At 41.7% G+C, this 26,707-nt stretch overlaps 1 protein-coding gene across 1 annotated transcript; it reads right to left on the bottom strand.

Annotated features, from left to right (window-relative positions):
• Positions 1-732: 732 nt before the first annotated feature.
• Positions 733-26,352, bottom strand: Fh (fumarate hydratase). Its single transcript, XM_036203101.1, has 10 exons — positions 26,177-26,352; positions 20,182-20,316; positions 18,686-18,796; positions 16,857-17,033; positions 15,213-15,395; positions 12,602-12,767; positions 10,743-10,946; positions 8,965-9,092; positions 3,560-3,713; positions 733-925 (listed from the first exon to the last, which is right to left on the bottom strand). Exons 1-10 carry the CDS (start codon positions 26,297-26,299, stop codon positions 783-785), a joined length of 1,524 nt encoding a protein of 507 aa, XP_036058994.1. The 5' UTR covers positions 26,300-26,352; the 3' UTR covers positions 733-782.
• Between the last annotated feature and the right edge of the window lie 355 nt (positions 26,353-26,707).

Raw genomic sequence — 26,707 nt, 5'->3', positions numbered from 1 at the left:
GTCCCCACTTCCAGTACCACCAGAAAAATAAATTCATCTTCCTTAACATTTTTAGATTAGTTTCATTACTCTTTTCTTCTATATAAGCAATAACTTTAAACTGCCACGGAGGAGTTGGTGGTATAATTACTTTTCCAACAACAAATATTAAGGGATTCTTAGCCCTAGCATACCAGTCTTTATAACTGTATTATAGCATGTGCATGTCCCAGTTTTTAATTGATCCTATTTCCTGACACTCACACACACACACAGTACACACATATACATCCTTACTCAAAAGGGCTTGGCCAGCTTATGCTCTGAGAGCACAGGAACATTCAAGCTGGTTAGAAGTGACAAACACATATGCACAAATATCAGCTTTGATTATATAAGTTATTTGGCATGAAATAAAAGTTAAGTGTTTTTTTTTAATTTTATTTTATGAACTAATTTTATACTTATTTAGTTTACTGTGGCCCTGGAGCTTCATGCAAACGGTCAATTTGCTGGCTACAGATTCTCAGGTCCAGAGTTTCCTTTTTAGCATTCTCATTTTCACTTAAAAATACAGTCTTGGGGCTGGAGAGATGGCTCAGAAGTTAAGAGCACTGACTGCTCTTCCAAAGGTCCTGAGCTCAATTCCCAGCAACCACATGGTGGCTCACAACCATCTGTAATGAGATCTGGTGCCTTCTTCTGATCATACATGCTGTATACATAATAAATAAATCTTTAAAAAATATATAGTTTTGTTTTTTAATTTCATACAAGTTTATTTTAATATAAATTTATTTAAGTCACTTTGGACCCAGCATGTCCTTGGGTTTCACCCACTCATCAAACTGCTCCGCCGTGAGATAGCCAAGTTCAATGGCCGTTTCCTTCAAGGTTGACCCTTTCTTGTGGGCGGTCTTGGCGATCTTTGCTGCTTTGTCATACCCTGAAGAGAAGACACACAACACACACATTAATAGTGAAATTTTTCTAAAACAAAAGGTAGCCATCATTGCTTACTGACACTGATGTTACAGGCTTCTTAGTGATGTTTTCTATTTTAACTACGTAAGAATGACCATGCCCAAAACTGTCATGTCTTCTACAGAATACAACCTTGATGTTCTTAGGAAACAGACTTAAGCATACCTCATTTTATCCAAGGTTTGTTCCTATGTTGAAGTGGACCAATAATTGAAAGAGAACATAAAAAATTGAAAATAAAGTACCATGGCATAAAAATCCACATTTGGGTACACTGTGTGTGTCTCCCCTGACACACACACACACACACACACACACACACACACACACACACACACACACACACACACACGGTTTCTCTATGTAGCCCTGGCTGTCCTGGAACCCACTCTGTAGATCAGGCTGGCCTCAAACGCATAGAGATCGCTTGCCTCTGTCTCCTGAGTGCTGAAATTAAAAGCGTGTGCCACCGTGCCTGGCCATAATTATCCTTCTAAGGAGGCACGAATATTTAAATGTTGCAGGCATGCAGAACAGACAGCCTTGTAACAGACAGCTGTCAGGACTGCCCCCGAGGGAGAGCTAGGAAGTCCTTGTTGAGGCAGGAGCAGCCAGACTGAGAGGATACCATTCCCTGGCGTCTGTTTAGATGTTACAGGATGAAAAGGGGAAAATTTCAGCAGAAATATGTATTTGGACAAAGGAACCCAGGCAACCCAATGTACTGTAATCCTAGCATCCAGGAGATGACCGTGAGTCTCAGCCCCTGCCTGAAAAAAAAAAACAAAAGATCATGGGCAGTAGTTTACTTCAGTCATCTGCTTTTTAAATAAAGGTGGCACTGGGAGGTTCTCAAGGTTATTTTGACCTTAAAAATTGGCAGTTTTAAAAAGACAGAAGGCAAAGCAAGGACAATGAAGTCAGTGAGGGAAGACAGAAATAAAATTTCAAAGTCAGAACTATGACCATAGCAGGGGAGCCTGCTGAGGCAATATAGTAACCAGGGGTAAATAAAGTAGCACATGTCTGGATGCAGCCACAACTGAACTGGGCCTGCCTGACTTCATTCTGAGACGAATCTAGGAGTGCTCACTGAGTTGACAAGGGCGTGGAGTAACCAGAAAGAATGTACACATTCAACTCTTGGATCAACCTGTCTACTGTGCTTTTTATGTGAACGAGGCCTAAAACATAAGCATCCCTGCTCACCAGCACAAAGCACTATTAGCTATCAGCTTCTGCGCCATTGAGAGCCCGTGACCAGGACTCAGTCAGCCAGTGAGGTGGTACCTGCTGAGCTCATGAGGCACATTTGCCAGAGATGTTGCCTGTCCTCACAGAGTCCAGGAAAGCTTCCCAGTCATACTGCTCAGACAAGACCTCTAACCTACAAGCTTCGGAATATCTGTCGCATGAGCCTTTGAGATCACTTTGCACCTTTCCAGGTGAATATTGGTATATAACAATTTTAAATGAGTCAAACCATTTTACCAACTTTATAAAATGAGAAAACCACAAATAAAATCTGCACCAAAAGGTCAGGACTATAGCACATTCTAAAGTGGGAACTACGTCATACCACATAACAGCACCACTCATTCAGAAACAGACCAAAGCCATCTGCTCGGCAGAGGGAACATAATGCAGTGACTGCCCCAACCTGTGGAAACCACAGCAAACGTCTACGGGCTGGGCAGTGGTGGCTGGCCTGCACTCTAAGTATGTATAAAAACAGTTACAATCTGGAAAAGGCGAGGAGGAACTCAAAGGATAATTTCAGAAAAAGTATTCAATTTTCTCCCCTTTCCCTATAAGCATCAAATATTTTGCCATTCTTTTTTAATTAGTAGTATTCCATGTCTGAATTGGATAAAACAATATCCAAGTATTACATAGTATCTAGAAAAGGGGGGAAAAAAAAAGTAAGTGGGTCCATTTGCTGTTGGTAATCCGGCAGTGCCACCTAGTGACATTACCAACAGCAGGTCTTAGAGATAACCTTCCCCAACTGCATGCAACACCCAGCATCTGAGTCCATCAATATGAGATAAGGGCTAGTGGGAAAGCTTAGTGTGTAACGGTGCTCTCTGCCAAGATGGGGGCTCTGAGTTCTGTCCCACAGACACATGTGGTGGAAGGAGAGAACTGACTCCTGCAACTCTTCTCTGCCTTCTATGTGCATCCCATGAGACAGAGGGACACAGACAGACAGCAACACTCATGTACACACACAAGAATGTAAAAGGGTTTTTTGTTTTTGTTTTTGTTTTTAATTTTTTAAAGAAGAGTTTAAAGCCATCCTAAGCCTTATACCTGAAACCCTGTCCAAAAAACAAGTCACTTGAAACTTTGGGGACCAGCAAAATGGTTCAACAGATAAAGGCACTTGCTACCAAGACTGATAACCATACATAGTTCCAGCCCCAGGACCAACATAGTTGAAAGAGAAAACCCAACATACACAAGTACACTATGGCATACATGTACACATACAAACATACACACACAATTTTTGTTTTTAATGTAAGGCTTTTTGTTTGTTTGTTTTTAAACTTTTAAATGCTGTTTTCTAAATGGCATTATCCTCCAAACTCACCTATATGAGGATTAAGAGCTGTCACCAACATTAAAGACTCATTCATTAGCTTGTTGATCCTCTCTGTGTTGGCCTGGATCCCCACCACACAGTTTTCCGTGAAAGACACGGAAGCATCCCCCAGCAGCCTGGCTGAGTGTAATACATTCTTAATCTGTCAGAGAAACAGAAAAGACGAAGGAAAGAGAATCATTTCTCAGCCTCAGATTCTTTGTTTTTCTTTTGTCCAATGACGTGCATTATTTGATGTCCATGCTGGATAGTCGATAACCATACACCACTCCTACAAAATCTGCAGTATATACCCAAGAAGATAAGTGAAAAAGGCACTGAGAACACAGTTACAAATCTAAAAATGATAGAAAAGACCTAAGTGTGAGTAATTAACACAAGACAATCCATGATGGATAACTAACACAAGATAGGCCTCAGTGAGGGACTAACACAGGATAGCTCACAGTGGATAACAAGACAGTCCATGGAGAATAACTAATGCAAGATAGCCCATGGTGGATAACTAACACAAGATAGCCCATGGTAGATAACTAACACAAGATAGCCCATGGTGGATAACTAACACAAGATAGCCCATGGTGGATAACTAACACAAGATAGCCCACAGTGAATAACTAACAAAATAATATAACCAATGACTGATAACTAACCCAACACAGCCAATGGTGGATAGCTAATACAAGATAACCAATGACTGACAACTAACACAAGAGAGCCCACAGTGAACATGCACAACAGGTGAGGTGTGTTATATCCACAATCCAGGAGGAGTCCTGCTAGACACAGACGAAGTGGACAGCCAAAGACAGATGAAGACTCATCCATGCAGGGGAAAGAAGTGCAGAGGTGTAGAGGCCTGAGACAGTTGCTAAATGTTGGATTCTCTGGTTTTATGCTTAATGGAACAAACATTCCAGGATCATTTTAAAGTAACATCACACAATACTTAAGATCATATATAGCCAACTGGTACTTAACTAGTACTTCTTTTGAGCAACAATTCTCGTATATACCTCTGTCTAAAACCCCAGGAAGATCTGGAAGCGATACTTCCACCAATGGACTTTAACAGTCGTTAAAGCTTAATTTGATTCGAATGACTTAATTGTAAGTTAAATATCATCTTGATTTTCTAATTAAAGGCAAGCTTTTTTTTTTCTTCTTCTTCTTCTCAGTTAGGTCTATCCCTGACCACAATGTTCTCCCTGTCTCTCAGAATGATGTCATGGTTTTACTGTATGTGATAGAAAGACTCCGTCTACCAAACTGTATTTTTTTCCTTCTTCTTCATTTTTACAAAGGAATAAGATGGCATTACTTTTAAGACATAGTAAATGATTAAAAATCTAACAATAAATAGTTGTTATACATCTGTATATGTCAGGCAGCTGGCATTAACTGTTGGGAATATGGCCTTGATGCAAAAGTATATAGATATGCAGTTCACTTTGGCCTTTTATTTACCAATCCCAACAGAATATACATGCCATGGAGGCAAAAACCAAAAACTTCATTATGTTTATTGTTTTATTGTGAAAATCTAAAACTGTGTGATCCAAAGTGAAACTTAAATGAATATACTAGTAATAGTCATCTGCATATTCTTATCAATTAGACTTCATACCACAAACCAGTAAGAAATAAGCCTCTAGTGTATTTCAGATTCAGCACTGTACAATTACAAATGAAGGACTTAATGGTGACACAGCTTGGCTGTCTGAAGCTCAGGAATCTGCACACAGGATGGATGACACCATCTTGCTCCATTTTTGGAGTATTGAAGGAAAAAGGAGAAGTTCAGAGGACAGTTTCTGAGGTACACGGACAAGCAAAAGGAAATTTAAAAAAAAAAAAAAAAAAAAGCCTTGTTGGAGACAGAAAGTCCTGAAGAAATGGACAGACGGTCAACATGTCATCCTAAGAGAATGGGGGCTGTCCATTAGAAGGTCACTGAGGAAGGAGAACAATGCAAGCAATGTGAAAGGGCTGAGGCTGGACCACCGTGGTCAAGTATAAAGCAAAGTGACAATGGCTGTCTTTCCCATCCAAACCTGGGGAAGGCACAAAGCAGCAGGCTGAGCAGGAGATAGGGCTGTAAGGAAGGCATACTTTTTAAGCTAAGCAGACCTGAACTGATTTCTAGCTACTGGCATTCACAGTGGGAGGGGACAAAGGAAGACCCCACCACCCAGTTTCTCCGGTCCTACCAAGCCCCATGGTCCTGTAGCCGCTTATAAAATAATCACTCAGAGGCTTATATTAATTACCAACTGTATGGCCTATGGCAGGCTTCTTGCTAGCTAGCTCTTTCATCTTAAACTAACCCATTTCTATTAATCTATGTATCTCCACGTGTCCCATGGCTTTACCTGTGTCCCATCACATGTTGCTCCTTGGATGGCAGTTTGGCGTCTCCCCACTCTCCTCTCTCCTCTCACTGTCTCTCTTGGATTTTCCCACCTGGCTCCATCCTGCCCTGCCATAGGCCAATGCAGCTTTATTTATCAACCAATCAGAGCAACACATATCCAGAGTGTACGGAAAGACATCCCACAGCACTCCTGCCCTGCCATAGGCCAATGCAGCTTTATTTATCAACCAATCAGAGCAACACATATCCAGAGTGTACGGAAAGACATCCCACAGCACCATCTTACTTCCAGACTTCTACTTAAAAAAGCAAACAATCAAATCACTTGAGCTGAGTGAGACTGAATCCCAATATCCCAAGTTATTCCAGTAACACTTCAGTGCATTAATTTCAGTTGCTACATGCTATGGATATTGCTCTGTGTAAATAAAGTTCTGATTGGCCAGTGGCCAGGCAGGAAGTATAGGCGGGACAAGAGAGGAGAGAATTGTGGGAAGTAGAAGGCTGGGGAGAGACACCACCAGCCGCCGCCATGGAAAGCAACATGTAAAGACACTGGTAAGCCACAAGCCATGTGGCAAAGTATAGACTAACAGAAATGGGTTAATTTAAGATAAAAAAGGTAGATAACAAGCAGCCTGCCATGGCCATACAGTTTGTAAACAATATAAGTTTTTGTGTGCTTTCTTGGTTGGGTCTGAGTGACTGTGGGACTGGCGGGTAAGAGAGATTTGTCCTGACTGGGCCAGGCAGGAAAACTCTAACTACAAATGGCGCCCAATGTGTTGCCAAGAGTTTCCACCTAAAACCTGAGAAAAAAGATTCTAAGACAGAGCTAAAAACAGCTTCCTAATTGTCTCTCTCAAGTTAGCGGCAGCCCGCCGGTTTCAGCAACGTTTCAGTCTTACAAAGATGGATATTACACAGAGAATCTGGTTTGTCTTGTCTTTGGAATTTTTAACTACATAAAAAGATTTGATCGTAAAAGCTGTTGAGTTAAACAAATATGTAAATTTTAAAGATAACTTGACTTCAAAATTTGGATATAAGGATATGTTGCTTTGGAAAAGAGTCTCTGCTTTTGTTTCCATAGAAAGCCAGAGGCTGTGGATTTGTTCCAGATTAAGATACATCAGGTTTGATCAGCCAAGACCACCTGAAAGGTCTCCGATGACACCATGGCCCAGATGATCTGACATCCAGAATGGTTTCAAGGCAACTGGCTCAGAGGTTCACCCTAATGGATTACTCCATAATCCTAAAATTTTCTTTGTATCCCCATAAGATACAGCGCCCCCCTCCAGCAGAAGTAGTAAAAAATCTACGCCCACATTCCCAAAATTATCAAGCTGGCTTTGGAGATGGAATTGGCTCACTCCTTCTCTAAACCCAGACATATTGCTAAAAGAAAAGGTTAAGAGATTCTTGTGTCCCAAATCAGAAGAGCCCTCTGTTTTGGGACAGAAAAAAACCAATATTTTTCTTTAAAGCAGGTTGATTATAAATGAGATCTCTTTCTAAAGAAGAAAGGGGGATATGATATAGATATAATAGGATGAAAGGGTAGATAAAGGAACTTACTTCTAAAGAGCAACAACTTGTTTAAAATGTTTTACATTGGTATAGATTTTAGTCTATTGATACAAACTTAAAGTTAATTTTGTTATACTGTGTGTATATTTCTACTCTTGTTTAAGGTATTATGTTTGTATAGCTCATTTAAAATTGTAATGGATAATTAAAAATAGATTAATAATTAATCATCTAGGATAATCATACTTATAGCCATGTTAGTTAAGTCTTCTAGGTATACACAGAGATATTTCAGATAGATAGGTAATCTTCAAATACTTCAAAGACCTTCAAAATATGGCATTTAAAATGTTTATAAAATTTAGACTTTCTGGACAGTGAGACACAATTGCTCCTGACAGCACCAATTTGATCCCGAGAGAATGTTGGGCTTCTAAGACATTTCCATTTGGAAGTTTGTCTTCTTGGTACAAAATGGCCTACTGGGCAAAAAACTGCCCTTGCCTCAACTGCTGACAGTACAAATGCTGTCCTTTCTGGACAAGCGGGACACAATGAAAGCGACCACCATACTTTGCCAAGACAGGGTAAGATGGTCTTTCAGAATTCCTGCTTCTAAAAATGGTCTGTCAGATACTCTAGGCCTGTAGCCAATTTGAATGCACCAACGATACTGAGAAATATTAGGTGACTGTCCAGGCTGCCAGCTGTCTCTGTCTACTCTTGCAAGACTCCCGAAAAATGCTTGCATCCTTCTCCCGGTTCTCAGGTAATATTATATCCTTCTGAGGTCTTTGATATGGTTAAAGACTAGATGGTTATAATTTCCTCAGTTATGATAAAAAATAAGTTAGATATAAAACCTTAGACTCACAAATATAAGATAGATAGGATATCTTCTTTAATATTGTAACTGTAATTCTTGCTTGATAATTGTTTTGTTATATGTAACTGTACTATGTAAAAATTAAAACCTTCCTTTAAAAAAAAAAAAGAAAAGGGGAAGTGCTATGGATATTGCTCTGTGTAAATAAAGTTCTGATTGGCCAGTGGCCAGGCAGGAAGTATAGGCGGGACAAGAGAGGAGAGAATTGTGGGAAGTAGAAGGCTGGGGAGAGACACCACCAGCCGCCGCCATGGAAAGCAACATGTAAAGACACTGGTAAGCCACAAGCCATGTGGCAAAGTATAGACTAACAGAAATGGGTTAATTTAAGATAAAAAAGGTAGATAACAAGCAGCCTGCCACGGCCATACAGTTTGTAAACAATATAAGTTTTTGTGTGCTTTCTTGGTTGGGTCTGAGTGACTGTGGGACTGGCGGGTAAGAGAGATTTGTCCTGACTGGGCCAGGCAGGAAAACTCTAACTACAGCTACGTACACCACATACTACCTAACGTGGAAGCTCCAGAAACTTTCAGGAAGACAAGAGCACTGCAATTAGTCTTCAATCAAAAATTGCTAAAAATCAAAATGAAAACTTACCATCATCGGTTTAAAAACGTTCAACTCAAAATGTCCATTGCTGCCTCCGACAGTAACAGCAACATGATTGCCCATGACTTGGGCTGCCACCATGGTCATCGCTTCACACTGAGTAGGGTTCACCTTTCCTTTGAGAAAACAGTGCAGAATCTCATCAAATATGCTCATGGTTTCCCATATCACTTAAGACTGTTTTTATATCAAAGAAAGAAATATAACATTATTAAATAAATAACATAAAATAAAACAAAGCTGACACACAGGCTGCAATTCTAGTCACTCAGGAGGCTGAAGCAGGAAGATTCTAAGTTCAAGGACCACCTGAGTCAAGGCCAGACTAGGCAAGATCTCTTAATAAGATCTTGACTCAAAACATAACAAGAATTCTAGGGCTATACCTTAAAGATAGAATACTTCATTATCACAGAAACACAACAGTATCAGAGAAAGAGGGACACATAGCCACAGAGAATGAAAAACTCAATGGAAACTAACGGAAACACATGGTTTTCCATCTTTATAGCTTTCGTTCCTATGTAGGCATTTAGGCAATGAGGCATGGAATATACAATTAGAAAGACATAGACCCCCACCATCCATGACTGTGGCAGCCAAAAGAAGAGCTGGAAACTCCAATAAATAAGGGGTCCACACAGAGAAGGGCGTACTGCCATGCTGTGCTGGGGGAGATGGTAGGCTGGAACTCTATATGCCACCCAGGTCCCCAGGGCTCTAGCTCTGCAGTGCTCCTTTAAATCCAAGCCACACACAGCAGACTCCTCTATCCAGTGAGAGAATGCATTGGAGACCTGTCCCTTTGTCTATGACGTTCTCCCATTTGTTTTCATTCGGGAAACAGATTTTTGCTTTAGTTGCCCAGTGAGGCCTGAAACATTGTTTGTAGCCCAAGTTGGCCTTGAACTCATAATCTTCCTGCCTCAGCCTCCTAAGTGCCAGGATTAACCACATGCATTACCACAGCTGGCACCATCTCTCTTTTTAACAATTATTTGAATTTGCAATCAACTAAACCTGTATGTCATTTTTCAACACCAAGTATTACAAACTGAGATCTTTTGGTCTATGTACACATATATAGTTAAAGGTTTAGGGAAAGCATTTTCTATATAGTAAACTATTAAAAGTTACTTTGTCAGTTTTAGTACAACTCAACTGGCCTCCTGAGAGTCTGTGAATCTTGACTCTGTTATTCAACATACTGCCACCTCAACTTTTGCTATCCACTAAATGATTAGCAAGTGCTCCTGGTCTCTACCAACTCACCAGTAAAATGCTGAATGGTTAGAGCCCAGTATCAAGACATTTCTCCAGATAAATTCAACTCATTAGTCACTCCCTTAAATGTCTATTTGCCCAACTACATTCACCTCCCAGACTCCAGTGTCTGTTCATTTCTATTTAACAGGCCAGAACCTGAGGTAAAGATGATGTGAGGACTTTGGTAGGGGGCTCATATTTATTCAACCCAGCCTGACTGTCTAACTCTGTCGTTCTCTTGGCTTCAGAATGAGGATTCAACTATCACGCAGGATCCAGTATGAGAACCTCAACATGCCCCTAACTCAAGTCATTTTCCTGACTTGGTAAATGATATTCCTAAAAGTTCTGCAATGATCCACATGGCTACTGTGGAACAAGTGCTCCTCACATGTCCCCATAACTTCAGGATGGCAGTCAGTGAAAAGGCATGTTCTGTGATTGAGAGTCCCTAGGATGTAGTAAATTCCAGCTCTAGAATTCATCAGCTATGGGCTCACCTGGCATGATGCTGCTCCCAGGTTCATTCTCAGGCAAGATCAGCTCTCCCAGACCTGACCGAGGCCCAGAACCCAGGAAGCGGATATCATTGGCTATCTTCATCAGGCTGCAGGCGGTCGTGTTCATGGCCCCACTAAGCTCCACCAGAGCATCGTGGGCCGCCAGAGCTTCAAACTTATTGGGAGCAGTCACGAAAGGCAAGCCTGAAGGAAGGAAAGAGCTCTGAGGGTAAATAGGGAAGAGTAAACACACCTGCCAAACTTAAGAAGTTAAACAAAGTCCAGTATACACAAAGCGAATTGGAACAGAGGGCTGGGTGTACAATTCAGTGACAATGCTTGCCTAGCACATACAAAGTGCGGGCTGAGTTTAAGTCCCGGTACTATGAATATCTAGAACTCAATAATAAATAAATAAATGTAAATTTTCACTTGAGGAAAATGCTTAAGAGTCAATCTGTGTCAATACTCCTTTAAGACATCCCAAAGGGCTTAACACGACTCTTTAACAAGCACACGTGAAGGAGGCCAGACTACTTTCAAGTAACGATGAGAACTGTGAAATTTACTCCAGTTTTTGTTCACACTCTGATCTTATATAATTTTTAAAATCTCTTTGTCTACCCAGTCTGTTCTACTTGAGAGAATAGGGAACACAGATAAGCTATGGTCTTAGTCCATCCATCCCACAAGCAAAGATTCAGAAGCCTGTGTACTCTAAATCCTAACACAGTTCCTTTGTATTAGAACATGATTTAAAAAACCAAACAAACTCAGCTGGAGGATAAGCAACTATGTGCTCAGCAATAGAAAGCACACCTATATCCCCTGGGAAGATGGGGAGGAGCACTGTGAAATGCTGTCCTCTGGACATGGACACTGAACGTGAACACACATCAGCTGTGGGTCCCACAAGATCAAGTCAGTTAGAAATTCCTGCACGAAGCACCCCCACCCCACCTGAGGAGCTTCTGCAGCAGTTGGCTGCTGGAGGAAGGAGAGTCACTTTTTTTTGAGGGATGGCTACTAGGGCAGCACAAATTGAACTTGGGGATACACGCAGAAAGAGTGTGTGTTATGTGAGAAAGAGAGAGAGGGGGTGGGGACTTGAAAGTTGGAAGGGAGACATATTTGATGCATCTGAGAGAAGGGGGCTAAATATGGTCAAGATACATTATATACATTTATGAAATTTTAAAAATTGTATACGCCTTTAATCCAGCACTCAGGAGGCAGGTGGATCTCTGTGAGTTCGAGGGCAGCCTGGTCTACAAAGTGAGTTCCAGGACAGCCAAGACTGTTACACAGAGAAACCTTGTCTCAAAAAAAACTAATAATAATAAGACAAATAAATGAATATTTTAAAAATTCATATATTGGCCTGTGATATATATTGTATAGTTACCACTACCCTAACCTTCTGGTAACAACTGCATCCTAATCAGTTTTCTGGACATGACAAGCTGGTTATAATAACAATCATAACAGTAATTATGGCTCAGATTATAGCACTGTTCTAGTGGGAAGACAGCATTTAAAGACGGTAAGAGACATCAGTGACATAAACACTAAGCTCATAGCAGTTATGCTCTGGTAAGTCTCCCAGCAGTAACTGTCTCTGCTTTTGAAAACTGTTCTTAAAACGGCTTTGAAGGGGAAGGCCCAACAAGAACGTAACTGCATGCCCATCAACTCTTACACAGAAGACTCCAGAGAGTAAATGCACTTGATTAACTTGGGAAACGGACACATTCGGTAGGGACCGTTACTCCTACATTTCAGGAGAATGCAGCCTAGAAACATCTAGCCAGTGCCTAAGCTGGCATGAGACAGTGAGTGGTGACGCACGCGGTCCCCACCTGTCAGGGCAGCCACTTTGGCGGCCACCTTCTCTGCGAAGCCGATCCTGGTGTTTAAGCCCGTGCCGACAGCAGTGCCTCCAGCAGCGAGCTCATAGATTCTTGGCATGGCAGCTTTTATTCTTGCCATTGCATACTGGACTTGCTGAACGTAACCACTGAATTCCTAAGAAAGACAATCACAGTAAGAACAAACTTCCTAACAACATGCCATTTACTCTGATGGCGGCAAATAGGAGCCTTTAAAATGCACTTAGATCATTAAATTACATGCCACTCAATGTTAATTCATTCACACGATGAAGAAGAGAGGAGGAAGGGATACAATCTACAAGGCAGGACAATGCAAATAAAAACATGCAGCTTAGTCTGTTTATAACTTAATGTTTTAATACTCCAAGGAAAGAGCTACGAAATAAAACTTTAAGAATAGTTGCACTACATTAAACTACTGCTCTATCTACTACCCACCCAATAAACTGATCCCCCCCCCCAATGATGAATATTCTCCAAAGAAAAAAGGAACTGAAAATATTTGCTATACAATTTCAGCTGAAAGACCTGAGAGGGGACCCAAGGGGCTCCTTTACAGGGACCTGAGAGGTGAAGCAACTCATTCAACAGCCTGAGGAGGTCACGGTGGGACAGAATCATAGCTTCCCTGTACAGTGTAATATGTATTACAGTGTAATTCTGTCACACTGCTTCCCACACTACAACACTCTAAAGCAACCATCAATCTATCTATCATGTTTTGATCATTGTGAACCATTAATAATTATGCAGAGATAAAAACATTATGCCCTTTGTATTTTATAATGGGCCTTATCTGGGTAAGCCAAGATATACACATAAACTAAATCTTTTCTTTTACCTAAAAATACTGAAACACTGAATACTTTATATTACGATTAGGGTTTGTGGTAGTTTGAATATACATGGCCCCCATAAGCGCATAGGGGGTGGCACTATTAGGAGGTGTGGCTTTAGAGTAGGTGTGGCCTTGTTGAGGGAAGTATGTCACTATGGAGGCAGGCTCTGAGGCCTCCTATATGTTCAAGCCATGCCCAGTGTCTCAGACTACTTCCTGCTGCCTGAGGATCAATATGTAGCTCCTCCTCCACTCTCAGCTTCTGCTCCAGCACTATCTCTGCCTACATGCCATCATGTCCCACCATGATAATGGACTGAACCTCTGAAACTGTAAACCACCCAATGAAATGTTTTCCTTTATAAGAGCTACCATGGTCATGGAGTCTCTTCACAGCAATAGAAACCCTAATTAAGACAGGGTTTCATTTCATTATTTTCTAAAGAAAACATTCTCAAAGGTAGACCTAATTCATGAAACAGCAACCTTTTCTCATTCTCTTCCCATCTCCCCATCTCTCCCACACCCCACATGACACACACACACATCATCAGTATGCACTCAGAAAATGGATACTGAAAACTGCAAAGACTCAAAAGACAATTCTAATCAAAGTAAATATACATGTTTCTCATAAAGGAAAGGAAAGGAAAATAGAATTGCTGTCATGATAAACAGTGTGATGATGTCATACAGGAGACAAAGTCATGGCTTCCAACATGCAACATATCAAAAGAAAAGTAAAAATTAGAAACCGGGGAAATAGACTAAAATGTACATATTGTTCCTCCTTAGAAATTACACACAGAACTAAGGGCTAAGGATATGACTAAAATGCCCAAAGAAGCAATTTAATCCAGTAGGTTCAATTTCATCTCTTCATTCGTTTTTAGCTAAGCCTTTGAAGTGTTCCTCATTCCTTCTGTAAAAATTTTGCTAAAGAATGAAGCTTTATTTATTATTTGCCACAAAACAACCGAGAATCTGTCCAAGTGGGCAGCAATCAAGTTCCTACCCTCACCCAGTTTTCATGAAACTATTACTTGGTAATTATCAGCTGATATTTGGCAATGGCTATCTCTTAACACCTAAACTATATAAACTCTGCCTCCCAAACTGGAGTGTGAGTTGAGACAAAGGTGTTTCATGAATTTCCTTTTGTTTCTTTGCAATGCACATTATTAGCTCTCCCTTCAGCTGCTGATACAGAAACAGAAAAATATTTTCTGCTATCCTGAAGAGTAATATCTCTTCCAATGTAGTCAAAATAATTATAAAGGGAAAGATTAGCCTCACTTAATTACTTTTTAAAACTCCGCTTTAGTTAAATACCTTCTTAATTTAAGGTGAGACAGATGAAGCATCATGACAATGGAGTGAGAAGATGTATATCAGAGACGGCTCTAGACAGTCTTTGTTAACCAATTCGCTACAGCCTCACAGCCATGCATTCTCTTCACTTTACAACCCAGATTACTGAGGCACAGAGAGCTAAATAACTTTCCTGTGGTCATATAACTGGTCAAAGCAAAACTTGAACCCAACTGAGGCCAGCTCACTGCCAGCACACTCTCATCTCATGTGAGCACTACTAAAAGGTGCCGACTGGTTAATTCAGAAAATCAATACTGACCTTTGTTGTTATAAACTTGGCCTCTACTTTAAAGGCAAATTTGAGGGAAACCATTGACAATTGATATGAATCCCTAAACTGAAACAAAATGAGTCAAACTCCTATACCTGCCCAAGAGTAAGTGGAACAGCGTCCTGCGTGTGTGTTCTCCCAATTTTGATGACCTGCGCAAACTCTTTGGACTTGGCGCTGAGTGCATCGTGCAGCTTCTGTAGTCCTGGTAACAAGACCTCGTGAACTTCCACCGCAGCAGCGATGTGCATTGCTGTGGGAAAAGTGTCATTTGAGCTCTGTAGGAAATTTTTAAAAGAAACGGAAGGTGTTAATTCTGCAAGCGGACTTCAGAACCCAGCATACACAGTACTCAATAGTGTCCATGGGGCAAATAATAGGACAGTTGGTGAAGTGAAAAGCAATCTGGCTTCTGTAATGAACATACTCAGGACTGTCTCATATACAAGTGCACTTGACATAATACCTATTATAACTAAGCATGCTAAATCCACTATACATTACAAGTACTACCTAATAAAAGACAGTAGACAAAGGAGTTGACAAGCACATTTGAAGGGAGTATTGTGTCCTAGAATGCAGCCATTCCTTTATAAAATATTTACTTAGTAAACTTCAGAAAAATCCTGTGAGGCAGAAAGCCAAAATAAGCCAAGCTGTCAAGGAGATAATGTGACCTGCAAAATACTTAGAACTTGTGAAACTGACAACCAGGTGTGCACACTCAGGACACAGCTGTCCTCATACTTGTAAGGTATGATGTAATTTTAAAATACGTATTCACTATCAAATATTTCAAATGCTTTTTATGGCAACCATCAAAGCACGTATACAGTTGAGTGAACGGTGCAATGGCCACTCATCCACCTCCCCAAAATCTAAGCGGAAACCCAGCAATGTGCATTGGTGCTATAATAGCTGCTTTCTCATCCCGTCACACCATTCTGAAGCAGACTTCAGACCACAAACCACATTTAATAAAGCCATGCTTACAGGCAATACTTTGAAAAGTACTATAATGAATTACATAAAAGTTTTGCTTTGGGGGTGGGGAGCAGGTTTGAGACAGGGTTTCGTTATGTAGCCCTGGCTGTCCTGGAACTCACTTTGTAGACCAGGCTGGCCTCAAACTCAGAGATCCACCTGCCTCTGCCTCCCAAGTGCTGAGATTAAAAGTGTGCACCACCAATGCCTGGCTTTTTTGGTTTTTCAAGACAGGGTTTCTCTGAGTAGCCCTAGAACTCGTTCTGTAGACCAGGCTAGACTGGAACTCACAGAGATCCTCCTGCCTCTGTTTTGCCAGTGCTGTGATTAAAGAAATGCACCACCACTTTGCTTTTGATACTTAAGAATATATTAGACCTAGCACCAAGGCCCTTGCTTCTTCAAAAAAGAAGCCTGTTTAAGAGTACTGTGCCCAGAGCAACTTCTTAGTTCCAGTAACTGAAGCTAGTTATAATAGACATTAGCATTACAGGAAGGTAGCAAGCCAGTAAACTATCTTTACAAATCGATTTTGAAATAAAGAATGTTCTAAATAAATGAAACAATAAAAATGTGTATATACACTAAACTAAGATGTCCTAACAGTGATTGTTTTGTGAAGTTTGAAACCAACCACAATTCCTGGAAGAAATAAAAGTCTTCTCTAGAAAGAACACAAGCTGGACAAACTCTCCTCATCAAAAAAGCACATACTTCATCTCAGTCTGCCCCGACAGAGCAGAGCATGCACCCACCTGGCTCTTATTAACATGATCGTTGGGGTGCACAGGCTTCTTGCTGCCAAGTTCACCTCCTAACATCTCAATTGCTCTATTGCTAATGACTTCATTTACGTTCATGTTTGTCTGGGTTCCTGATCCAGTCTGCCACACCACCAGAGGAAAGTGGTCATTTAGTTTACCTTCAGCTACCTACAGGAAAGAAAACATTAACAGTAAGTCTTTTTAAAACAAGGAATACTACTAAGTATTTATTTAGCTATTAAAATGACCATGATGGAGTAAAGTTCTGCTTATAAAACTATTTTAAAGCTGCTAAATGGTTTGCTAATGATTTCAAGAAAGTTTAAGGGCAACTATAACACAATCCTAATATCTGTGACATCATTTTTTCTAGTTACAGTTACTTTGAAACACCAAACTTTATATATTCTGAATGGTGACAACATACTGGCTTCAAACGGAAACTGATTGAAAACCATTTTCTTGTTTTCTTTCCTTTACATGGATTCTGGGAATCAACAGTTCTTTGGGCTTGTGTAGCAGGAATCTTTACCCACTAAGTCACCTCACTGGCCCTGCAAGACTTTTAAATTCTCAATTTATGTGATAGCTTTTAAACTGTAGGCTTCCTAAAATAATGACTATTTAACTTCACTACAAAATGCCTCAGAAGATCAGAATGTATTTCAGCTCCATTAACCTGAATAACTGGCTCCTTTTCAGGTCTGTGAACGTCACCAGTCACCTGCCTAGAGGACACTGAGAACAAAGTGTAACTCATCCAGTACTGCTCCACGTGCCTGTCAGCACCTGCTCCCTCTCCCCTGCACTGTGTGCTCATGATGGCCCTCAGCAACGTGGACTCCACCTTCATGGAGCCAACCAATCACAGGATACAGACATTCTTTGGAACCTTTTTCAATGCTGCAGTTATACTCTTACACAGCATTTACAGTCTCACTATTACAAGTGAGTGAGACACAAAACATATGACAGACATGTGCAGGCTTTATCACATATTTTACAAAAGGAACTTAAGCATCTGTGGATTCTGCTAACCAATGGGGGGGGGGGGTAGGGGAAACACATTTTCTGTCCACTTTCTTCTTCCCATCAAAATTAAGATCCTAAGATTAAAAAATATCATCTAAGTTCAGACTCTGTTCTATGCCAATCTTTAAGCACTAATTTCTATTACTGATAACATAACCAAGCTAGCTACATTACACACATAGCTGTAGTGATTTAAGTCCTTCCTTTCCATCATCATAAACACTGTAAGGCAACACTGTAAACAATGTTTCAACTCACCTCTGACCACTTCTTCAAGACAATGCTTAAGGGAGATTATATTCTTGATAGGTACAACTAAATAATCAACCAGTTTAAAAAGGAATCATTTATGTATGAGATAAAAACCTAAACTTCAAACCATCTGTTTATGTTTTTCCATTTATTTATTTATATTTTATGTGCACTGGTGTTTTGCCTGCATGTATGTCCCCTGAAACTAGAGTTAGATAGCTGTGAGCTGCCATGTGGGTGCTGGGAACTGAACCTGGGTCTTCTGGAAGAGCAGTCAGTGCTCTTAACTACTGAGTCATCTCTCCAGCCCCTTAATTTTTTTTTCTTAAAACTATATAAATCAACAAAGAGACTTAATAAGATGCAAAATTACCCAGAAGTATCATTGCAAGATGATTTGAGCACTGTATTAAATCCTCACTGAATAATACTGCCACCCTACCCTGAAATTCATTAACCTGAGACTTCAGAGCCTCGTGTCACAGTGGACCTGGGGACTTTGATGCCATTGTGTAAACATGCTTATCGCCTCCTACCTCATCTGCTGCCTTCATTATTGCACTAGCAATCTTTGGATCGAGACCATAATCCTGGTTTACTTCAGCAGCAGCTCGCTTCAAGATGCCAAAAGCTTTAATGACTGGGATCTAAAATTAATCAGAAAAATATCTTAAGTTTGCAATTTTAGATAAGCATGAAAATTTGTTATTTTATGCAGATGCAAACACAGTACCAATACTGTCATCCTTAAGTTTACAAAACAGAGGAAACTACCTAAGTGAATAATGAACCAACAAAATCTCGAGGCTTGTATGTATGTATACATATTTATAACCAAAATACACACATGCACACAGAAATGCTCATATAAGGACAATGCCAATAATAACTGTGCTTCATGGATGTATACTGTGAAGTATGCATCTATTTTACAAGGTACATATTAAAGTAAGTAGTATTCAACCATTTCCCCTAACAGATGCTGCATCATCATGCGATACCTGACTTTAAAACAACTAAAGAGGTGGGCACAGATGGTGCATGCCTAGGATTTTAGCACATGGAAGGCCAGGAGGGAAAATCGTGGCTCTGAGGCCAGCCTGGGCTACCCAGTGAAGAGGAAAAGGAGAGGGAGGAGAGACAGATGAGGAGGAGGAAGAAGAAGGGAATTTGAGTACTGAAATAAAAATGTTTGCCAACTGTGAAATCCTGACAAAAAAGAACCAAACCTTTAAATTGCCCATTTTGGTCATCAACTTGATCACACAATCACCTAAAACCTAAGCAGGTGGGCACACTGTGGAGGATTTTCTTGGTGGATCATTTGAGGTCAGAAGACCTACCCTAAATCTGCACCACACCTTCTGGTGGCAGACCATGTGAAATGACGTGGAAGAAGAAAGCTTTTGCTTTTTGCCTGTTCGCTCTTGCTCTTACTGGCAAGTTCATCTACCCTGATGCTGAGGTGTTCCTTCATTGGTTATTAGAACCTACTTCTTCAGGATTCCAACACAGACCGAGGTCTAGCAGCTCTCCAGGAATTCCCTGGGACCCAGCAGCAGGTTGCAACTGCCAAGACATCCAGTGTTGTGAATGGAACAACTACCAGATCCTTTGCCTTTACATCAGGAGTCAGCTATCATTGACTACTCGGATCACAGCCTGTACGCCAGTCTAATAAAACTAACTAACTCACTCTCTCTCTCTCTCTCTCTCTCTCTCTCTCTCTCTCTCTCTCTCTCTCTCTCTCTCATACACACACACACACACACACACACACACACACACCCATACACATGTGCGACACACATCACTTCTGTTTCTTTTATTTAATTATAGCAGCTAAAAATCCAAAGTAATCAAAGCCTTGGTGGAAAGTCATAGCATTCTAAAACTTTAATAGGTTCTTGGCATCTTAATGAGTAAGAACTCACTACTTAGGAAGCTAGTTTTCCCGTAACTTTGTTTTAATTTTATAAAGTACTTATAACGTAACATTGTTCTAAGCCACCCTCTCCACAAAGCCACTTACTGGCATACGTTCTGTCGCACCTCCGATTTTAAAGTTCATCGTAGATCTCACGGTCTGAGCACCATAATACTTATCAGTTGGAACCTTGAGTTCACCAAAGGTATCATATTCTATACGGAAGGAATTTTGGCTTGCCTAAAGACAGGGATAAGACATTGACATTATTTTAGCTTGGAAAGAAATCCAGGATCAAAGCAAACAAAATCTTGATCAGCTGTAAAAAAAAAAAAAAAAAATTTAGTAAGTTTGAAAAAAAAAAAAAAAACCCACAAAATTCCACCTTGTTACTCCATTCCTCACTTTCACTTTTCTTTAAAAAGTTTGACATCCATATTTACAAATTCGGGTATTAAAGAAAGCTTACATAATTAACATACTGCAAACATAGAAAGTCCTTGAAATAAAAAAAATTTAAAAAAAACCCACTGTGCCTATTACTAGTCAAGATTTGACCAATTCAGACCTCACTTAAAATTTATTTTACTGGAAACTTTTGAAAAGTATGAAACACTTTGAGATTTACCTAAGCAAAGTTAAAATTTAGCATCACCCCACTGTGCCTGAGGCAGCAGCAACAACATTTATGGTGGAGACTTAAGGCCAACAACCACTTCTCAGGAGCGGTGTCGCCTCCTACAAGCCGGCCTTTCTCGCCTGTAAACTAAGGGTATCTGCAGAGGAAGGATGCTGAGTCACTTCTTCATCTTCTAGGGCAGTGCAAGCATTTCAGAACCTGAGGAAAGCTACGGAGCCTCTCTAGAAACTTGAGCATGAATGCATGCATGCAAGGCTTCTGTGACTCAAGAGCCCACATCCTGAAGGTAAACAGTCACACAGAATAAGAGCAGGGACCCAAGGCTCCTGTTTCTGGAGAAGCTGGGATTCTATCAAGTGCATCAACTTAAACTAATAAAAAAAATTTAGCAACTACTCAACAAATAATTTAAAGTGAAGTATTCTAATAAAAAACTTATACGATATTGAACAGTAAGTGAGAAATGTTTAATACCTGAATAATCTTAGCAGAATATTCCTGATATATTAAGAGAGCTCTACTTTTTTGGGGAGGAAGGGCTAGTTAAAATATAATTACATCATTTCCCCCTTCAAGAAATACTTTATAACCCTATAAAAATCTAAAAACTTTAAATTTACACAATATATTCATTAAAGAGACTTCAGAGACTTCAGACACTCAGAACTTTAATATATGCATATGGTATGGCCGAGCACATGGGTAAGTTAGAGCCCAGATGTCCAGCATCCACATAAAAGCCTGGTGGAGCAGCATATGCCTGTCACATCAGCCCTGGAGAACAGAGCCAGGGAGACCCTTGAGGCCCACTGGCTTGTCAGTCTAACACAAGTGCAGGTTCAGTGAGACGCTCTTTCTTGTATTTTTTGGTTGTGAATCTAGTTTGTAATAGCTGAGCTATCTCTCCAGGCCAAGATACCCTTTCTTAAGAGGTGTGGTGAGGAGCAATAGAGGATGCCTTGTGTCACTCTCTAATCTTTGCACTAGAAAGTGTGCATACATACACACAAAACAATATGCATCTTACATTATTATAACTAAATATAATCAGATGGTTTCAAATTTTTTAACCCCCAAGTAATTGCTTTAGTACACAGTCAACTGACAAGGAAAAGTTAAAAGACAGCAATTCCCAGGCAGCCCCAAGTCCTCGAGTGCCACCCTGTCCTATAGATGGGTACTTCCATTCTCCAATTTGTTTCCCACTTTGTATACCGACAACTGAAATTTATATGTGAGATGCACAAGTAAATAGCTTGTATCACAACCTTTGTTTCAGAGATCCTAAAAAGCACCCTTACATTACAATACACTCTAGAACAAATAGCAGATGACAAGCCCTTCTTTTCTTTCTTTTGTTTTTTGTTTGTTTGTTTTGTTTTGTTTTGTTTTGTTTTGTTTTATGTAAAAGCAAAGAGTCTTTATTCAAGCTCCGAGCTCGGTCCTTCTGTCTGCCCGATGCAATGGTGAGAGCAGAGGGCCCTGAGCCCAGGCAGGGTGGGATTTTTATCATAGCAGAGGTTGGGGGAGGGGATTTCCAGGGTTCGGGACCCTGATTGGCTGACAATTGTCTAGGGGTACCTGTAAAACAAAAATAGGTGTGTGCTAGACTCGGGAACATTTGGCCACCTAATAGTTGGAATGTTAGGTACTTCCTCATCCCTGGGTGGATCCCTGGGTGTTATCAGCTTGAGGCTTTTCCTGGATCTGGATGTTGCCTGCCAGGAAGCCTGTCTCAGAAGCCATGTCTGGGCCCCTAAGCCTGTCATGGCTGCTGTGTGGTCAAGCTATTTTGGGGCCCCTTCACATTCCCCCCTTCCTAAGTACCAATGACAGGACCCAATCATGGGTCCTGCCTGTTCATAGGTTCAAGGGGATGGTATTGGGACCTAAGAACCATTAGCTGAACAATATTGACCTGCTCTTGAAGGAAGACAATCAGTCTATTATTAAGGCAAGGGTCAAGTGTAAGCAAAAGAAGCAAAATCATTAAGCCAGCCCTTCTTTTCTTCCTTTCCTTCTTAGATAGTACCAGGATGTGGGGTTCCAAGAGAGACCAACTCTCATCTCTAGTTTATGAAATTAAGTTTCAGGTTTTAAATTTTTATGATCACCTTCTGTGTTCAAAATTCCTAAAATGTCATCATTAAATAACCATAATGTACCTCTAAATGGGCTACTGTAATATTTGGAATAAAAAAATACTTGACAAGATTCCTTTCAGTCATGTTCTTCAGCTTTAAATCTTAAAAAAAGAAAATTAATTAAAATCGAGTTTAATTCCTTAGAGGAGAAACTTAACAGCTGAGCACTTGCCTAGCACGCGGGAAAGCACAGTCAAAGCAACAGCTCCACAAATGTAGAGGAAGAGATGGAGGGACATCCTAGGATTTTGATACTCACACTTTAAAATTAAAGTACTGAAACATGAACTGTAGCTAAAATCACAATCTCAGCAGACACTTCAAAGCACACCCACTGTGTAACCACACTTCAAAGCACACCCACTGTGTAACCACAGCAAACAGTGCCGCATCTCAGTTAGCACGCAACCAACTCTTCCAAAAGCCACTTCCAACCTTTAACCTCAGATGTGATGGTTAATACAGTCAACCTGACAGGGTCTAGGATCACCACCAGGAAGACAAGCCGCTGGGCCTACCTATGAGGATCATCTAGACTAGGGTAACTGAGATGGGAAGGACCTATCTTAGCGGTGCGCAGCAGCAGGAGGTGAGTGGCACTATCCTAGACACTGGAGTGGATTTCTAATACCGAGTACTCAGCCTTGAAATCATACAGACAGAAGCAGCACTGCACTCTGTTTTATGTTGTTTGTCTTGTTTGTTTTTGTTTTTCGAGACAGGGTTTCTCTGTGTAGCTTTGCGCCTTTCCTGGATCTCGCTCTATAGACCAGGCTGGCCTCGAACTCACAGAGATCTGCCTGCCTCTGCCTCCCGAGTGCTGGAATTAAAGGCGTGCACCACCACCGCCCGGCTTCCACTGTGGCTTTTATATTTTTATATTTAGTCATGGGTATATTATGGTGGTTTGAGCAAAATGCCCCTATAATCTCATTCTCAGGCATTTGACTGTTTGGTCCCCAGATGATGGCCCTGACTGGGGAGGCTCAGGAGGTGTGCTTGCTGGAGGAAGTGTGTCGTCGGGGAGCTTAAAGACTAGTGCCATTTTGAGTTTGCTCTCTCTGCTTCCAAATCAAACTCTTCCTTCTATAAATTTCCTTGGTTATGGTATTTTATCATTACAGAAAAGTAACTAAGACACACGCACACACGCGCGCGCACACACACACACCAGCCACTATAGAAACAGAGGTCTTGACTTCGAGATGAACAAGAGGGTGAGTACATGGGAATGGTTGAGAGGGAGGCAAGGGAAGGGGAAAATTAAGCAATGACATTTTAATTTAAAAAATAAATTATAAAATAATTTTAAAGGGATAAAGCAAGCTGAGTACCAGCATTCCTCTCTCTCTCTGCTTCCTGATTGTGCACCCAGTGGGACCAGTTACCTCAGGCGCCTGCTGCCATGCCTACCCTACCATGCTATCCTGCACCCCTAAAACAGGACTCGCATCTTCCTTCCTGAAGTTACACAGCAGGGACTCTGGCCCTCTGAGCCATCTCTGCTGCCCCCTGCCTACTTAATCTTCGCCAAGCACATGTGGACTATCTTATTTACAAGGCCCCAAAGAAGGCAGTCAACAATGCATCATGCCTCCACATGACGCACTTCAGGTGAACTTTGGGGTGTTCTTTTAAATAACTGGCAACTCAGGGCTTCCAGGGTTATGCGAATTTCTCAACACCAGAGAACAACTTTTAACAGAATCAACAGACTTGCTGGAAATGACAGGAGGATTCAAGGGCAAACGACCTTGGAACCATAGAAAAAGAAAACTATCTTGATTCTATTTTCTGATGTCACAACCCTAAGAGCAAGGAAGTGCTGCGATTTGCCAGGACAGATTCACTCCACTCTTCTGTTCCCCAACCAAACTTTAAAACAAAAAGAAACATTCTTCTTTAAGAAATTTTTTAAATGCATTCAAACCATCAAAGCAAAGTTCCAAGAACTCAGCCTGGACTTTGTAGTTTTTCAGGATTTATGGTATTGTGTGTATACACGCAATGTGTGTGTGTGTGTGTGTGTGTGTGTGTGTGTGTGCGCACATAAGAGTGTGTTACAGATCCAGAGCTGGAGTTACAGGTGGTGAGCCACTTGACACGGCTACTAAGGATCACACTCTTCTTCTGCTCTTCACTGGAGCCATCTCCCCAAGCCCCAGACTCTGTGGCTTTCGGTATAAAGCTGTCATTCAAGTTTCTTTTAGTCCAAAACACATTTTGGCCCTTTCAAGTACACTAGAAGAGGTATATTTAATGAGCACAGTGTTACTTAGTATTTTCCCAAGTTCAGTCTTGCTGAGCCTCTATAATTATCTCAATTTTACACGTGGAAACTGAGGCACAAAGAAAACACCCTCCCCAAGCCCCACCTGAAAGCCTCAGTAGGATTTGAATCACTTCACACTGCAGAAAGCACGCTAAACGTCGGAGTGGTCTTCCTCACCATTCACATTTGCAGGCCTTTTCTAGCAACACACATTCACATTCAACGCTTTCTAAAGCACTCTAAACAGCAAATGGACTTAACGAAGCATGTCATACTTTGGGCTTGGCCCTTTAAGTTCCTTAACTGTCTTTCCAACAAAATACTGATTCGGCTACAGTTTGGTCCTATCCAATCTCATCAGGCATGCTTCAGAGTTCTTACGTTCCTATTTCCATAGTTAGGGATTTCAGAATTTTACGAAAGTTTTGAAGGGAAAACACGTGTAATCTCATAAACTGAGTACTCAAAATTCTTAGGTAAAGCTTTCAGTTCAGAAGACACACCGGCTTCATCTACCTCGAGGGCCTGAAAGCAGGAGAGCGCACCTCTGCAAGAATCCAGAGTTGAGGGGTCCCCAGCCTAGCGAGGCACTCTCCATCAGTGCCAGGCCAGCCAGGGCCTGCTACCTGGGCAAAGTGAGGGCTGCCCCTTTTCCCGTGCCCTCCTCCATCCACGCACTTCCTACAAAACTGCATCCTAATTCGTCCCCGCAACTCCTGCATCCTTGCATCCTAACTCGTCCCCTCTTCCCCCTGCAACCCCGCATCCTCCCCCATGCACGCAGTCCCAGAGGTGTCCAGGGCCGTGGGACTCAGCAAGCCCAGGCACGGAGCCCGTCACCCCTGACGCCCATCACACCCAACAGGAGCGCGCCCCTCAGCGGTGCCCGCAGCCCCAGCACACCCGGCTGGAGGCGGCGCCCGGGAGCGGAGGGTAAGAGTGCGCGGGCGCTGAGCCCAGGCCCGGCCCGGCCCGCGGGGACACCCGGGACATGCTGACATGAAGGTCACCCCGGGGAAGGCCCAGCCCGAGATGCTCGCTCACCATTCGCGCGACGTTTGGGGCACACCGCCGGAGGGTGCCTGCTTCCTCTGAGACTGCAGCACCGGCGGACGGGGTCCGCAGGAGGCGACGCGAGCGGGCGAGGAGTCGGAGTGCTCGGTACATGGTGCTGCGGGACGTGGGAGGAGAGCTGAGCCTAAGCCACGCCCCCTGGAGACGTCAGAGCCCGACCGCCCTCATACCCAATCAAACGCCTCGGCCTGTGCTTGTGGGGCGGTACTAAACATGACTGGCCAATAATAACTTAGAGGATGGGTTGACTTCCCCGGGCCTGTAGTGAAGCTGTTTGAAGTCCTCAGGTTTATGGGAAACTAGTGAGGAAGGAATTATGGGAAAAGAGATGCGATGGGCGGGCCTATCTTTCAGCAGTACTTTTAAACCGGGCTGCTAGGAGGCGGGATTGCTAGCTGGTGGCGCCTGCCAGGCCTGTGAAATAGCTTAGAATGAACGTGTTATCAAGCTATTATTTTTCACGCAACCACCCATGATATGAATCCGTTTCTTTCAAATCCT

This window comes from Onychomys torridus, chromosome 11, assembly GCF_903995425.1.
Source record: "Onychomys torridus chromosome 11, mOncTor1.1, whole genome shotgun sequence".
Lineage (NCBI taxonomy): Eukaryota > Metazoa > Chordata > Mammalia > Rodentia > Cricetidae > Onychomys > Onychomys torridus.
Note: the sequence above shows the minus strand (reverse complement) of the source record. Positions and strands in the feature narration are given on the sequence as shown.